We start from the raw sequence: 14,764 nt of genomic DNA, 5'->3' as shown, positions 1-14,764 counted from the left end.
ATCGTCCTGCACCAGATTGGGCTCTTGGGGGGTCCAACCCAGAGGACATAAATTAACCCACGCCTCCCCCCGTCGTCCTAGCTCGCTTCTGAAACGATTTCGATTCCATATATTGCCCGTTTAGGAACTCTCTCGCTACGGTTCCTATCGTCTTTCGTTTCAAGGGTCCTTTCAGCCCTATCAAAACAAACGAGCCCTACTTTTATATCAACCACTCGTTTGCTAGCCAAGATGCGAGGCGCTCCAATCGTTCTGCTCTACGCCGCGACCCTCGCGTCCGGCATGGTCATCACTCCCCGAGAGGCTGAGGCTCGCATTGCCATCCGCGGCGGTGGTGGTGATGAGCACGGCGGTGGTGGTGGTGACTGGTGGGGTCACGGTGGTGGTGATCATGGAGATCATGGAGACCACGGTGACCACGGCGGCAACCCGGAGACTACTCCATGCGAGACCGAGACTCCTCCTCCCGTAGAGACCTCGACTCCATGTGAGACTGATACTCCTACTCCTCCTCCGGTTGTCACTCCCACCTCCACCCCGTGTGAGACTGATACTCCCACTCCTCCCCCGGTCGAGACATCTACTCCTTGTGAGACTGATACTCCTACTCCTCCCCCGGTTGTGACTCCTACTTCAACTCCTTGCGAGACTGATACCCCGACCCCGCCGCCGGTCGAGACTTCTACTCCCTGCGAGACTGATACGCCTACTCCTCCCCCAGCGTCATCTACTCCTTGTGAGACTGATACGCCTACTCCTCCCCCGGCGTCATCTACTCCTTGTGAGACTGATACTCCCACTCCTCCTCCCGCGTCATCTACCCCCTGTGAGACGGAGACTCCTACTACTCCTCCCCCCGCTAGCTCGACTCCTTGTGAGACATCGACTCCTGTCGTTCCTCCTCCCGCTAGCTCTACTCCCTGTGAGACCGACACTCCTACCGCTCCTCCCGCTACTTCTACTCCCTGCGAGACTTCTACTCCTGTCTCGCCAGTCTCGCCCCCTCCTGCTAGCTCCACCCCCTGTGAGACTTCTACTCCAGTTGTCCCTCCTCCTGCTAGCTCCACTCCTTGCGAGACAGAGACTCCTACTGCTCCTCCTGCCAGCTCCACTCCCTGCGAGACTGACACTCCCACCGCCCCTCCCGCCTCGTCTACTCCCTGCGAGACTGACACTCCCACCGCCCCTCCCGCCTCGTCTACTCCCTGCGAGACTGACACCCCCACCGCTCCTCCCGCCAGCTCCACTCCTTGCGAGACTGACACTCCTACCGCTCCTCCCGCCAGCTCTACTCCCTGCGAGACTGACACTCCCACCGCCCCTCCCGCCACTACCACTCCCTGCGAGACCTCCACTGTCACTCCCCCTCCTGTGGTCGTGACAACTACCTACACCACTACCACCTGCCCTGGTATGTAAACTTGAATGATTGAAGAAAGACAATTGCTAATTATATCAGTGACCTGGTCTACCGTCTCCAGTGGTTCCTCAACCTACACTCACCCCGTGACCCAGACTAGCACTCTCACTGTCACCTCTGTGTTCACCTGCACCGAGGGTTGTGAGCAGCCCACTTCTCCCCCGGCTGTCCCCACCACCCCTGTTGTTGAGCCCACCACTCCTGCTGTTGAGCCTACTGCTCCCGTTGTGGTGCCCAGCTCTTCCGTCGAGGTTCCCCCCAAGGCTACCTCCCCCGCTCCTCAGCCTTCTGGCGTTGAGCCCACCGGAACTAGCCCCGCCCCCGTGGAGTCCTCTTCCGTCCCCGTCAGCTCTTCCACCTCCGCCCCTCCTGCTTCTTCCTCACCTGCTTTCAACAGTGCTCCCGCTCAGTTCCAGAAGTCCATCGTGGCCTTCATTCCTGGTCTGGCCGTTCTGTTCGCTCTGCTTTAAGCGATCACCAATGAAGCCAACCTGCCCTAGGAGATATATCATCTCTACGGACAGCGGCTCAATGGAGATTGGACAGACAATTTCGAAGAAAAAATCATCATGAAAAGACTAAAAAAAATTGTATTCTGGATATCCGGTCTTGGGGGATGCTTGAGTTTTTATTTTAATTTACACGAGTAATCTGGCAGGACGGTTATTAATGGGTTGACGACTGACGCTCCTTATCCATGAGTATGGAACCCTAATATAGTCATACATAAATTAGTCAATTGATATTTATTTCATAATTACACTCTGCAAATCCTTCGACAGGCTGTAGCAGCTCAAATATAAGTACTTTGTGAACAATGCCATTCCGCCCTGCGAGTGTCGAGTTAGGGCTCTTATGTAATATGATAACGATAAGCAGTGCAAACATGCCAATGTTTGCATGATGACCCGTGTCCTCATCCAACAGCTCTTTCAGGCTTCACGTTTCAAGTGGCCACAGTATCCCTTTCCGGATGGCTTAATCGCTCTGACTCAACTGCTTTCTCTCCCCATTCTCACCAGTCGACCTCCCTGACGTCTCCTCCATCTCGACGCCGAACTCGAGCTCTTCCATAGCTCCATACCTCTGGCGCAAACCAGCGTCCCACTCGAATCCCGACACATCACTCGGCAAGCCGGTGGAACGTTTAGATATTCCCTTAGACACCATTATAAACGTGCTCGAAGTGGGTGACCTGCACCATCTATTGGAATCCGCAATCCCGAATCATCAATTTGGCTGACTCCCGCAGCCGGAGCACGAAAACACACATCATGGCATTCAATCGCCGACGATTATCTAGTTCCCCAATGATATCCCTCATCGTCCTCCCCTTCTTCGTCTTCCTTCTCAGCTTTGCTGGGCCAGCATCAGCCGCCGGATCGGCCGTTCTGGGCATCGACGTTGGCACAGAATATTTCAAGGCCGCACTAGTGAAACCCGGTATCCCGCTCGAGATCGTCCTGACCAAGGATTCGAAGCGCAAGGAGTCCGCCGCGATCGCCTTCAAGCCTACACGAGAGAGCGATGCACCTTTCCCCGAACGGTTCTATGGTGGTGATGCGCTCGCCCTGGCGGCTCGGTACCCGGATGATGTTTACATCAATTTGAAGACGCTTTTGGGTGTTCCATTTAACGATGGAGCCGATGAGACTGTCAAGAGCTACTGGAGTCGGTTCCCCGCATTGAATTTGGAGACTGCGCCTGATGGCCGTGGCTCCGTTGCTCTCCGCAGTAACCGTCTCGGTCAGGAGCAGAAGAAGGAGGCTTTCTTGGTTGAAGAGGTTCTTGCCATGCAGTTGAAGCAGATTAAGGCTAACGCTGATACTCTGGCTGGTAAGGGCTCTGATGTCCGTGATGTCGTCATTACTTACCCTGCGTTTTACACCGCGGAGGAGAAGCGGAGCCTTGAATTGGCTGCCGAGCTTGCCGGGTTGAAGATCCAGGCTCTTGTCAGCGATGGACTCGCGGTTGGCTTAAACTACGCCACCAGCCGTACCTTCCCAAGTGTTTCTGATGGCGAGAAGCCCGAGTACCATGTTGTTTACGATATGGGTGCTGGATCGACCTCCGCTAGCGTTCTGCGGTTCCAGAGCCGCAAGGTTAAGGATGTTGGCAAGTTCAACAAGACTATCCAGGAGGTTCACGTGATTGGTGCTGGTTGGGATAAGTCGCTTGGTGGTGACTCTTTGAACGATCTTATTGTCAACGATATGGTTTCCCAGCTGGTCGAGGACAAGAAGCTCAAGGACAAGGTCACGGTCGCTGAAGTCAAGGCACATGGCAAGACCATGTCGAGACTCTGGAAGGACGCAGAGAAGCTCCGCCAGGTTTTGAGCGCCAACACCGAGACTTCCACTAGCTTCGAGGGTCTGTACGACGACGATCTCAACTTCAAGTACAAGCTCAGCCGGGCCAACTTTGAGAAGATGGCCGCCGAGCACATCGCCCGTATTGGAACCCCCGTCGAGCAAGCCTTGGCTACCGCCGGCCTAAAGTTGGATGACATGGACTCCGTCGTTCTCCACGGTGGAGCCATTCGCACTCCTTTCGTCCAGAAGCAGCTTGAGAAGCTTTGTGGCTCTTCCAAGAAGATCAGAACTAATGTTAACGCCGATGAGGCAGCTGTCTTTGGTGCTGCTTTCAAGGGCGCTGCCCTTAGCCCCAGCTTCCGTGTTAAGGATATCCGTGCCAGTGACGCGGCTTCATACCCTGTCTCCTTGAAGTGGAACTCTGACGGAAAGGATAGAAACCAGAAGCTCTTCACTGCCACTTCTCAGGTCGGCCTTGAAAAGCAGGTCACCGTGAAGAATCTGGAGGACTTCGAGTTTAGCTTCGCTCAACACGTCGCCGAGAATGAAGAGCAGGCTATACTCAGTGTCCAAACTCAGAACCTCACTGCTTCCGTTGCCAAGCTCAAGGATACCTTCGGCTGTACCACTGCCAACATCACCACCAAGTTCGCTATTCGCCTCAGCCCTGCTGACGGTCTCCCCGAAGTTGTTGGTGGTAACGTCAGCTGTGAAGTTGAGTCTGAGAAGAAGGGAATTGTTGAAGATGTCAAGGGCTTCTTTGGTCTTGGTAAGAAAGATGAGCAGCAACCCCTAGTCGATGAGAATGGTGAGCCGCTCGAGTCTATTACTCTCGAGCCTGAGACCGAGTCTGCCACCACAACCTCCGCCAGCTCTTCATCCACTACCACTACCAAGGACGCCAAGGCTACCCCCCAGATCAAGACTGAGATCATTCCCATCAGCTTGAAGTCGACTCCTCTTGGAACCCCAGCTCCCTCGGCCGCAGAGCTCCTTCGTATCCACGCCCGCCTCTCTGCCTTTGATACCTCCGACAATGACCGCATCCTCCGTGAGGAGGCTCTCAACGAGCTGGAATCCTTCATCTACCGCAGCCGGGACCTCGCCGACAACGAGGAGTTCGTCAAGGCTGTCAAGGCTGATCAATTGACCCTCCTCTCCGAGCGCGCCTCCAAGGCCAGTGACTGGCTATACGAGGAGAGTGACAATGCCAAGACCGCCGAGTTCCAATCTAAGCTCAAGGACCTCAAAGACATCGTCAACCCAGCATTGAAGCGCATGAAGGAGAGCTCCGCTCGTCCTGCTCGCGTTGAGCTGCTCAAGGACATGCTCAAGAACGCCGAGTCGATGAAGGAGCTGATCAAGAACCAAATCGAGAATGACGAGCAAACCTACTCGTCTTCCCTCTCCGCCTCGAGCGCCACTTCTACCGAGTCTGAGACCAGCACCCCCACCCCAGCCGCCTCCGATGAGGGTCTCGATGACCTCGATGAGGACACCTACTCCACCTCCACAACATCCACCAAGACCGCCGCTACCGCCAAGCCCACTGGCCCCAAGTACTCCCTCTTCACTCCCACTGACCTTACTGCCCTCACCCAGGCCTATGAGTCCACCGCCCCCTGGCTGGATACCCAACTCGGTCTTCAGGAGAAGCTAACCGAGTCCGACGACCCAGCCCTGACTCTGGTGGAAGTTGACTCCCGACTGCGCGATTTCGAGCGCATCCTCAACCGTCTCTACGAGCGGATGACCGCCGCGGCGGGACAACAAAAGAAAAGTTCCGGTAGCAAGGGAAAGAAGGGCAAGTCCGACTCTGAGAAGAAGGCCAAGGCCAAGGAGCAGCCCAAGAAGGAGAAGGAAGACCTTCCCAAAGATGAGCTGTAAAATATTCATCGATTTTGTTTTCTTCTTCTCTTGGCCTGTTCTGCATTTCCTTTTTGTCTATGTTTTATCTTAAAACGCGCAGAGCATTGTCATTCTAACGCATCCCATGCATCATGCATCCTACATCGAAGATAGAGAAGAATAGCAATGGAGTTTGGGATGAGCGCCACTTTCCCGTTTAGTACTACTTTGACTAGCCTTGACCCATTCCATTTTGTTAATGTATAACCCCACAGAAACGACTAGACATGCCACATCCAATAGCCATGTCATATCCAACTCAACAAAATCAAATTTACCATCCACCCTTGCCCTTCCCTTTACCCTCTCCAGCACCGGCACCTGATCCGGCTCCAAGACCAGATCCAGATCCTCCACCAACACCACCTCCAAATCCCCCGGAAATGCCAGTTCCAATGGTTATGCCGCCACCGCCACCGCCCGCAAGGCCTGATCCAGAACCACCACCTGCACCGAGGCCGCCGCCGCCTCCTCCGCCCCCGGGGCCGGTATATCATTCCTTTGTTAGAAGGGTCCTATGCTTGCTTTGGGTGTGGTTCTGTATGGAATGCAGGTGTTACGCACTAGTAGGAGCGGCCATGGCGGTGAGGGCCATGCCGAAGAGGACGACGATGTAGTAGGCTTTCATTTTGGGGTGCTGTAGATTGGATCGTTAGTTTTGTTGTTCTAAATGTAGGTGGCAGGGGATATGCAGAGAGAGCTTGTATAGTTCAATGGACAAAGGGCTTACCGGATAAATTGAGAGGCAGCTGGATTGGATTGATAGAACGATTAACTAACGCCCTGAGCACCTAGTGTATGTCTCCAATTTATACCCCGGACTCGGCTTTAGTTCCTTCGTACATTCTCCGATTAGATGGCCTCAGGTCGGAGATTGAGTGGATTCCCCAGAGTCAACTGTAATGTTTCATGCGCATATTCCAGTCAGCTATGTTACCCGAGCGTTGGATTTTGAATTTGTAGGGGGTTGTGCTGCATTTTGCATTTTATTTGCTTGTTCGGTTGAGATGGTTGAAACCTACCTGGCAGCTGGTAGTCATAGCTTGAAAAGCTCCAATGCCGCATGGAGTGATCATAGACTTAGACCTCGGCAATTGGCCGTCACAGCCTTCTAAAACTCACAGAGCTTCTTGTTTCCATCCTCCATGCTAAACTCATCCCTCAACCGAGGGATGAAATCTCAGCCGCACTGAGCTCCCTTCTATCCTTTCAAGTTAGCCTGGCTACTTTGAAAACAGGCTCCTTAATCTGAGGTAAGCTCATGCAGTTTGATCGGGAGACGCGTGGCCTTCATTTTCTGCGGGAGGTTATCCCATTTGCATTGGACAGTCACTTAGATCTTTAAAGGAAATTACAGCCAATGCCAGACCTGAATCTTGGCTCTCTCATGCTAGAAATGTTAATATATAGGCTCTGCACTGCTCATAACAGATTCAATAGTAGTAAATATCCTAGAAAATGGGTCTGAGTAGCTTGAGATGCACGCTTTTGGCCTGGTTGAATATGACATTGTATCTGAAACCCACCCAACGAGATAATTGTCGCATTGGTATTCTCTCCGGGTGGCTGTTCTATAATACCCTTCGCCCTAAATGGCTGTATCTAAGCTTCAGCTCTGGCGTCTCGACTACCGTAGACCTCTCTTGTAAAAATCCATGGTGGTATGCACAAAATGATACTAGGCCTACTCGGCCACTGAGATGTTTACCGCATACACAGTCAAAGTTGAAAAATGATATAGAATTCTCAAGTAAATGTGTATGCTAGACATGGAACTGCTCATTGTAAACTGCAGTCACATCAGCAGCGAGCCGTTATACCAAGCACTTTGTCGAAATGTGCTATGACTGATCAGGAGTCATTCCCAACGATACCAATCTCAGACCTAGCACTCCCCAGTGGCACTTCCGCCTACACATGGAGTACCGGTGCAATTGAATCCAATTGGATTTTCAATGTTCCCACACAGATGAGCCTCCGCCGCAGTCCCATTACTAAGGAGAAGGGCAGTGTCACTGATGGTGATGTTGGTACATGGCGCAACAGCGCTGCACTGCAGGCTTGCAACCCGTGTTGACTTGCTAGTACCAGACAGACCGTGAATCTCCACCTTCTTGATCTGGAACTCTGAGTTTGTACAGTTGCCCTGGCCTGGCGCGCCAGAAAATCGCGTGCACTGAGAGATTGCGAACGCAGCTCCACGGAGTCCTGTCGTGGTGAGGTTTGTGAGTTTCATATCGGATGCAACTGGTAGATGTGTAAGCCAACTTGAAAGCACAGCATAAATAGAGCGTGGAGACGGATCCAAGAAAGGCTCGGGAGGTGAGCTTACATCCGAGTCCTCCACCACCGCCGTTCGGTGGGTAGCCATTCTGGTCGGCCGTCCAGATCTTAATATAGAACTACAATATTCAATAGTTAGTATGTCTTTCTTATAGTAGTATTACTCAGTGGTAGTTCTAGGGCACTGTTCACTTACGGCATGTAAAGTGTTGTAGTATTCAATGTTTTTGGCCGTCACCCTCTCAATTGTCTCGAATTGGTCTTTATATTGCCCAATGCTTCCCATGGCAATACCTAATCCATTGTAGAACTTGCTGTTTGTGATGGTTATGTCAGTGCTATTAGCCTTCATGGATAGGCTGTCATCGCCATTGTAGACGGTCCAGTTATTGAATGTGATGTGTGAAGATCGGATGGTATCAGCCCCATCGGTATTAGCTGCGGCAGGTGAGCGTTCGCGTTCTTTGCGAATGATGTCAACTTTGATCAAATTACTTACAGCTCTGTGCCCAGTTTCCGGTATTATTGACGAGAATACTGTCCAGCAACACGTTGTAAGATTCAATGATTGACATTGTCCTTTAGAATTTTTGTTAATAAAACAAGGCAAACTAGGTAGTAAAGACACTCCGCTGTTCACATACCACATCTGACTCCTCAGGAATGTGAGGCCACGAACCGCCGAGTTTTTGAGGTTACTGAAGGTCACAGCGTGCGGCCGGCCTGGGTAGTTGGATGTGTTTGGTTGCTGTCTGATCCATTGATACCAATAGTCACCATTGCCATCAAACGTGCCCTTCCCATATCCGTTGATTCGGACATTATTACCACCTAGTCTCAAGGCTGTTGATTGATTTTGATATCCAACCTCCATTGAGTTGTTCAGCCAGTATGAGATATCAGTGCTCCACTGACCAGAGAGATAACTCATCAGCAAATCCGTCTGTCAGGGGGTATATTCAATAATATAAAGTCTGAAGAGAAAATATTCATATACCAGAAGAGTACCGTGAATGTCAATATCGACATTTTCAAGCCAGGAAACGTTCATAGCCGAGTGGACATAGTATGTTGTAGGCTCGAATACAACCCTTCCATTTTGGCCGCACTTTTTGAATGCTTTTAGAATTTCTGGGGCATCATCGGTCGCATTGCTCCCGCCACTCTTGATTGTACAGCTCTTTTGGGGGTCTTTGGCGGCCACTGGGCCGAATGAAGCCACCAAAACGGCCAGAATAACTGGGATTGACTGCCACATGGTGAAAGCTAATCTGGATCTGTAATCTCAATTTTTCTTTCTATCGCACTATTTAATATGCCGGTTCTGCGAGATAGCATCTCTATTTTGATCTGTCTTCGTCCGACTTGTCATTGCCCGTGCAGAACGACACAAACAAAATGATGGCCAGTTAAGTCCCTGAACAGGCATATTTTTCTGGATTTGACAACAGTAATTTTGCACCAATGAATGATAGCTCACTATAATGCCATTTCGGTTAAGCAATGTATGCAGGAGGTCTCTCAAATGGCCCACGCTGTCGGCTCCATTTTAGCCGAAGCTATATAATCTCCGGCGCGGGATATTATTGCGGGGGTGCTTGGCATTCATGGGCATTGTTCCACGCTCAAAGAAAATCATACTTAGATTTCTAAAGAGCTTGTTTAGTTTTGGCCAGATAGAACTTATCAAGACCATGAATAACCGGAAAAAAAGCGTGCCGCCAAGTACCTACTCTAATTTGCATTGCAAGAATGTATAGTGTGAACTATACATTCTATATTCAAACAGACTATCTAACATACACTCACTAACCCAGTCTTTCCGACATATAGGCAGCTGTAGCGACTTTTACATGCGCTTATCGAAGCTTGTGACAAGAATCTCATTACGGTTTATCCGCCGATCGATCTTCTATTGTATTTGCTTTTGCTACTGAGACCAGCTTTCGCCTCCGCTTTCCAGAAACCTAACCCATACTGCAAGGGGCTTCTGTATATTATCAGAACCAAGCTACTATAAGTCATGCGAAGTGCACGCACCTAATATTCTTCTTCTACCCCGCATTGTCGGCACAGCAGAGACCGAACGTTGAATGACAAGGGCTAGCTTATAAATTTAACCCTAAGACATGATAGATCCCTGTTATACCGAGCCAGGATTTTCATCGGCATAACTTACACCGCCATGATGTGGGCATCGTTGGCTTTTCTTACGACCTTGGTCATCTCGGCAAAGGGCAAGTATATTGTCCCTGGAGGTAGATGGCAAGACACAAATGGCTCATTGATCAACGCACATGGGTCTGGAATCACTTTCGATCAGGGATCAGGCCGCTTCTGGTGGTTTGGCGAGTACAAAACAGAAGATCAGCCGGAAGGCGGAGGCGTATCCGTCTATAGTTCCGAAGATCTGAGCACCTGGACTTCTGGGGGACTGGCATTAGGTACATGTTTGGACTACAAGATTTGATTGACAGCGAAAGGAAGTTGACAGTTGAAAATTCATAGCTCCAATTGAGGGACACCAATATATCTCTCCCGGTAACATTATTCAGCGACCTAAAGTGGCCTACAGTTCGGAAACAGAGGACTATCATGTAAGAACACCGTTCTCCTTACGTCGCATGAACAGACAAATCTGATCAAACAGATGTGGTGGCATGCTGATAATTCAACATACGGGCTTCTTCTGCAAGGCCATGCGGTGTCTTCCAAGATCGGCGGGCCATACAGCTTTGTCGATGCAACCGCACCCCTTGGAAACTGGTCACAGGATTTTGGCATGTTTACTGACTACAAGGACGGCCGATCCTATGCTCTATACTCGAACGGTGATAGTGTAGATGGGCGAGATGTATACATCTCAAGCATGAATGACAACCTAACGGCACTTGAGAAAACGGTGTATCGATTCCCCAAATTTGATCTTGAGGCACCTTCTATCATGCAGACAGACAAAAGCTACTGGGCATTCATGAGCCACAAGACTGGTTATAGGCCTAACAGTGAGAAGACTCATGATATCCCATGTTTTACAAAATACTTAGCTGACGATGCAGACGTGGTGGCATTCCGCGCCGATTCACTGAGCGGTCCCTGGTCCCAGCCGTTCATTATTTCAGCATTGAATACACGGACTTTCAACTCGCAGTCCGGGTTTACATTAAGAATAAAGGGAACAAAAAAGACAACATACCTCTACATTGGTGACCAGTGGGACTCGAACTCTGTCTGGGATAGTCGCTATATCTGGTTGCCGATTCAAGTTGACGAGAAAGGCAAGAGTGTATCGGTAGAATGGCACGACGTTTACGATCTTGACGTGTATGTCCTCCTCAATACCTGGAGCAGACCTAGTCCACTAACTGGATATTAGGAAAACCGGCGAATGGAAAGCCATCAAGGGCAAGACTTATAGTGCCAAAGATGCAAAGACGCAAGGTGGGGCTTATAAGCAGGAGGCTGTGAGTACATCCATATTCTGTATGCTCAATACTTGATGGCTGACTGTACGAAAGAACTTTGCCACCGACGGAGTCATCCTCACCGGAATATATGGAAATGATAGTACGGTCACGTTCGAGAATATTGAGGGCTCTGGCAAACCACAATGGGTCTCATTTTACTATCAAAGTATGTTTGCTTTGTTCCAGTGCTACTCGGAGGATTCTGACTTATTATTAGACACCGACGATATGGGCTTTGGTGATCAACGTAAGTACACTCAATATGTAGACTTAAAACAAACTCAGTTCTAATGCATTCAATAGCTGGAGGTACCCCAGACAGAATCGGCGGTTCGTGGCAGCTGCGTCGGATTAGCAGCGTGGTGGTTAACGGAGATTCGACAAACATCGAGACTCTGTACCAGAGAGACACACACAAGGGGATTATTCTCTCCACTCCAATCCAGTTGACATTGAAGAAGGGAAAGAACAACAAAATAACCATCGGAAGTCTTAACAACGGGTTTGATAATAAGGGCGCAGATCTGGATCGGATAGTTGTGTATCCTGCGGAGGATTAAATACTCATACAACCTAGATCACTCTAAAGTGACGTATTTGTTAGAAAGATCTCAAACTTGAGGAATTCTCTAGATCAATCTTATAGATGCAGTTGGAAATACTTCCGAATCAGGTAATAGGGCTTCCCCGCATTGGCCCTACCGCGCTATCCCCAATCGGTCAAGAAAAGTTCCTGGAGCTCGACCCTGTATCTTCCTCCAACCCCACCCTCTCCAACCAATTGATAATGGAGAAGCACGATCTCGTGGAGTCGCCGCGCAAGCGCCAAAAGACCAGCGATGCTAGCCCAGAGAAGATGGTGGTTGCTGGTGACGGCGCCGCAGATGTCCCGACCACTACCGCCGTGGTTTCGGACGCCCAAGGTGTCAAGGAAGTCGAGGTCGGAATCACTGAGTTTGTGAGCTCTGACAATGAAGGATTTTCGGGTATCTTGAAAAAGAGGTGAGATACTAGTTGTTGCGCTTTTTGGGGCCATGCTGAGCTTTGCGCAGATACACCGATTTCATGGTCAACGAGATCACGACCGCCGGCGAAGTTGTTCACCTCCGCAACACGAACGCACCGGATGCCGGTCCCAAACTCAAGCCTGTTCAGAAGGCCCCAGAGACGGGGGTCAAAGCTACGGACCCGACTGAGGAAACTCAGCCAACGGCCGAGCCAACGGCCGAGCCAACACCAGTCGAATTCCAAGTGTCGGATGAGGACCGCGCGCTTCTGAGCGAATTCTTCGGCGCCGAGAATGCCACCACAATCATTACTATGCACAAGGAAGCTATGGCTAAGCCCAAGGCCCGGCCCAGCGAGTTCGGCAAGGTCACAGTTGCTATCTCTGACCGCGACCTGCGCACCAAGATTCACCAGAATATTCGTCGCATTTTCAACTCTGAGATCGACTCGACCACAGACCAGGATGGTAACATGGCTATTACCGCAGCGAACAACCGTTTCAAGCGTGCTCCGAACAAGGGAGGACGCGGCGGCGATAGCGGAGCCCGCGGTCAGGGCCCCCGTATCAACTGGGAAGAACTCGGAGGACCCTACTTGCATTTCACAATCTACAAGGAGAACAAGGACACCATGGAAATCATCTCCTTTATCGCTCGTTCATTGAAGATGAACCCCAAGTCTTTCCAATTTGCCGGAACCAAGGATCGCCGCGGCGTTACCGCGCAGCGTGCTTGCGCCACCCGTGTTCTTGCTGAGCGACTTGCCAAGTTGAACCCGACTCTTCGTAATGCTACTCTTGGTGACTTCAAGTACAGCAAGCAGGGCTTGGACCTGGGAGATCTGCTGGGCAACGAGTTCCATATCACTCTGCGCGAGTCTGATATTCCCGGTGTCAACTTGAGTGACCCCGAGAGCGCAGTCGCCAAGGCCACTGAAGTTGTTGGCACTTCTCTGAAGAACCTCCGCGAGCGCGGATACTTCAACTACTATGGTCTTCAGCGATTCGGAACCTTCACTACTCGGACTGACACTATCGGTCTCAAGATTCTCCAGTCAGACTTCAAGGGTGCCTGCGACGACATCCTGTCTTATAGCCCTCACGTTCTCGAGGCAGCAAATCAAGGCGATGCCTCTACCATGAACATTAGTAATGATGACAAGGCTCGCGCTATGGCCATCCATATGTTTGAGACCAAGATTGCGACCGGGGCCAAAACCCTCACCAACGACATCTTGTCGAGACTTCCGCGCAAGTTCTCTGCCGAAAGCAACATCATCCGCCACCTCCTTAACTCACGCAATGATTACTTGGGTGCCCTGCAATCCATTCCCCGCAACTTGCGGTTGATGTACGTTCACGCATACCAGTCCCTCGTCTGGAACTTTGCTGTCGGTGAGCGCTGGCGACTCTACAGCGATAAAGTTGTAGAGGGTGATCTTGTTATTGTCCAAGAGCACCGTGACAAGGAGACCGAGGCCCCTGAGACCAAGGAAGAGACTGTTGATGCAGACGGAGAGATCATCATCGTGCCTCAAGGGGAAGACAGCGCCACCGCAGCGGAGGATATGTTCACCCGCGCCCGGGCTTTGACCGCCGAAGAGGCAGCCAGCGGCAAATACACTCTGTTTGACCTGGTTCTCCCCCAGCCTGGATACGATATTATCTACCCGGCCAACCAAGTGAAGGACTTTTATAAGAGCTTCATGGGCAGTGAGCAGGGTGGTAAATTGGATCCTTTCGACATGCGCCGCAAGTGGCGTGACGCGAGTCTGAGCGGCAGCTACCGCAAGATCTTCAGCCGCATGGGTGACGACTACTCCTTCGATGTCAAGATGTACTCCAAGGATGATCAGCAGTTTGTCCCCACTGACATGGACAAGTTGAAGCAGCGGGAAGCCGATATCAACATCGCCACAGATGAGCAGCCCGATAAGCTGGCTGTCATTCTGAAGTTCCAGCTTGGATCCAGTCAATACGCCACCATGGCTCTTCGCGAGTTGACCAAGGGCAAAATGACTGCCTACAAGGCGGACTTCGGTGGTGGAAGATAAACGAGCACGATTCATGCACCGTCCATCGCCTTACATAAGCGTTTATGTGAAATAGCATTGACCGGAATGATATTCTGGTCAAATTGATGTAATCCAAGCAGATAGTGGATAATAAACATCTATACTCTGAGATACCAGTCCAAGTAAATCGGCCCTTGCTGCCAATAGAGTCACTCCTTGCTATCTCCGAAGCGGTGCGGGGAATCTGCCCACGGTTGTCCGGCTATACTTAACCTTAGCGAATATCGCGCAGATATACCGGCAAGTCTTAACCTAAGCAATCATCTGGTGTCCACGGACGGTTCAACATTTGA

General features: G+C 50.8%; 7 protein-coding genes across 7 annotated transcripts; 4 read left to right on the top strand and 3 right to left on the bottom strand.

Moving 5' to 3' along the window:
• Positions 1-231: 231 nt before the first annotated feature.
• N7508_002861 (uncharacterized protein) lies at positions 232-1,890 on the top strand (the record flags this gene model as incomplete). Its single annotated transcript, XM_058460927.1, has 2 exons — positions 232-1,411; positions 1,460-1,890. 2 exons carry the CDS (start codon positions 232-234, stop codon positions 1,888-1,890), a joined length of 1,611 nt encoding a protein of 536 aa, XP_058321504.1.
• A 508-nt stretch (positions 1,891-2,398) lies between these two features.
• On the bottom strand, positions 2,399-2,590 carry N7508_002860 (uncharacterized protein; the record flags this gene model as incomplete). Its single annotated transcript, XM_058460926.1, has 1 exon — positions 2,399-2,590. One exon carries the CDS (start codon positions 2,588-2,590, stop codon positions 2,399-2,401), a length of 192 nt encoding a protein of 63 aa, XP_058321503.1.
• Positions 2,591-2,694: 104 nt separating this feature from the next.
• On the top strand, positions 2,695-5,619 carry N7508_002859 (Hsp70 family protein; the record flags this gene model as incomplete). Its single annotated transcript, XM_058460925.1, has 1 exon — positions 2,695-5,619. One exon carries the CDS (start codon positions 2,695-2,697, stop codon positions 5,617-5,619), a length of 2,925 nt encoding a protein of 974 aa, XP_058321502.1.
• A 295-nt stretch (positions 5,620-5,914) lies between these two features.
• N7508_002858 (uncharacterized protein) lies at positions 5,915-6,268 on the bottom strand (the record flags this gene model as incomplete). The annotated part of the gene is made up of 2 exons (XM_058460924.1): positions 5,915-6,111; positions 6,205-6,268. 2 exons carry the CDS (start codon positions 6,266-6,268, stop codon positions 5,915-5,917), a joined length of 261 nt encoding a protein of 86 aa, XP_058321501.1.
• Positions 6,269-7,525: 1,257 nt separating this feature from the next.
• Positions 7,526-9,181, bottom strand: N7508_002857 (putative exo-polygalacturonase; the record flags this gene model as incomplete). The annotated part of the gene is given in 6 exon segments (XM_058460923.1): positions 7,526-7,887; positions 7,973-8,042; positions 8,120-8,403; positions 8,423-8,502; positions 8,568-8,866; positions 8,921-9,181. The coding sequence occupies 6 exon segments, from the start codon at positions 9,179-9,181 to the stop codon at positions 7,526-7,528; spliced, it is 1,356 nt and encodes a 451-aa protein (XP_058321500.1).
• A 927-nt stretch (positions 9,182-10,108) lies between these two features.
• On the top strand, positions 10,109-11,950 carry N7508_002856 (uncharacterized protein; the record flags this gene model as incomplete). Its single annotated transcript, XM_058460922.1, has 7 exons — positions 10,109-10,367; positions 10,432-10,520; positions 10,574-11,247; positions 11,300-11,387; positions 11,442-11,556; positions 11,608-11,637; positions 11,694-11,950. The coding sequence occupies 7 exons, from the start codon at positions 10,109-10,111 to the stop codon at positions 11,948-11,950; spliced, it is 1,512 nt and encodes a 503-aa protein (XP_058321499.1).
• An 86-nt stretch (positions 11,951-12,036) lies between these two features.
• Positions 12,037-14,450, top strand: N7508_002855 (pseudouridine synthase PUS7; the record flags this gene model as incomplete). Its single annotated transcript, XM_058460921.1, has 2 exons — positions 12,037-12,392; positions 12,443-14,450. 2 exons carry the CDS (start codon positions 12,037-12,039, stop codon positions 14,448-14,450), a joined length of 2,364 nt encoding a protein of 787 aa, XP_058321498.1.
• Between the last annotated feature and the right edge of the window lie 314 nt (positions 14,451-14,764).

This window comes from Penicillium antarcticum (assembly GCF_028974205.1).
Source record: "Penicillium antarcticum strain IBT 31339 chromosome Unknown utg000003l_segment0_segment0, whole genome shotgun sequence".
NCBI classification, from domain to species: Eukaryota; Fungi; Ascomycota; class Eurotiomycetes; order Eurotiales; family Aspergillaceae; genus Penicillium; species Penicillium antarcticum.
Note: the sequence above shows the minus strand (reverse complement) of the source record. Positions and strands in the feature narration are given on the sequence as shown.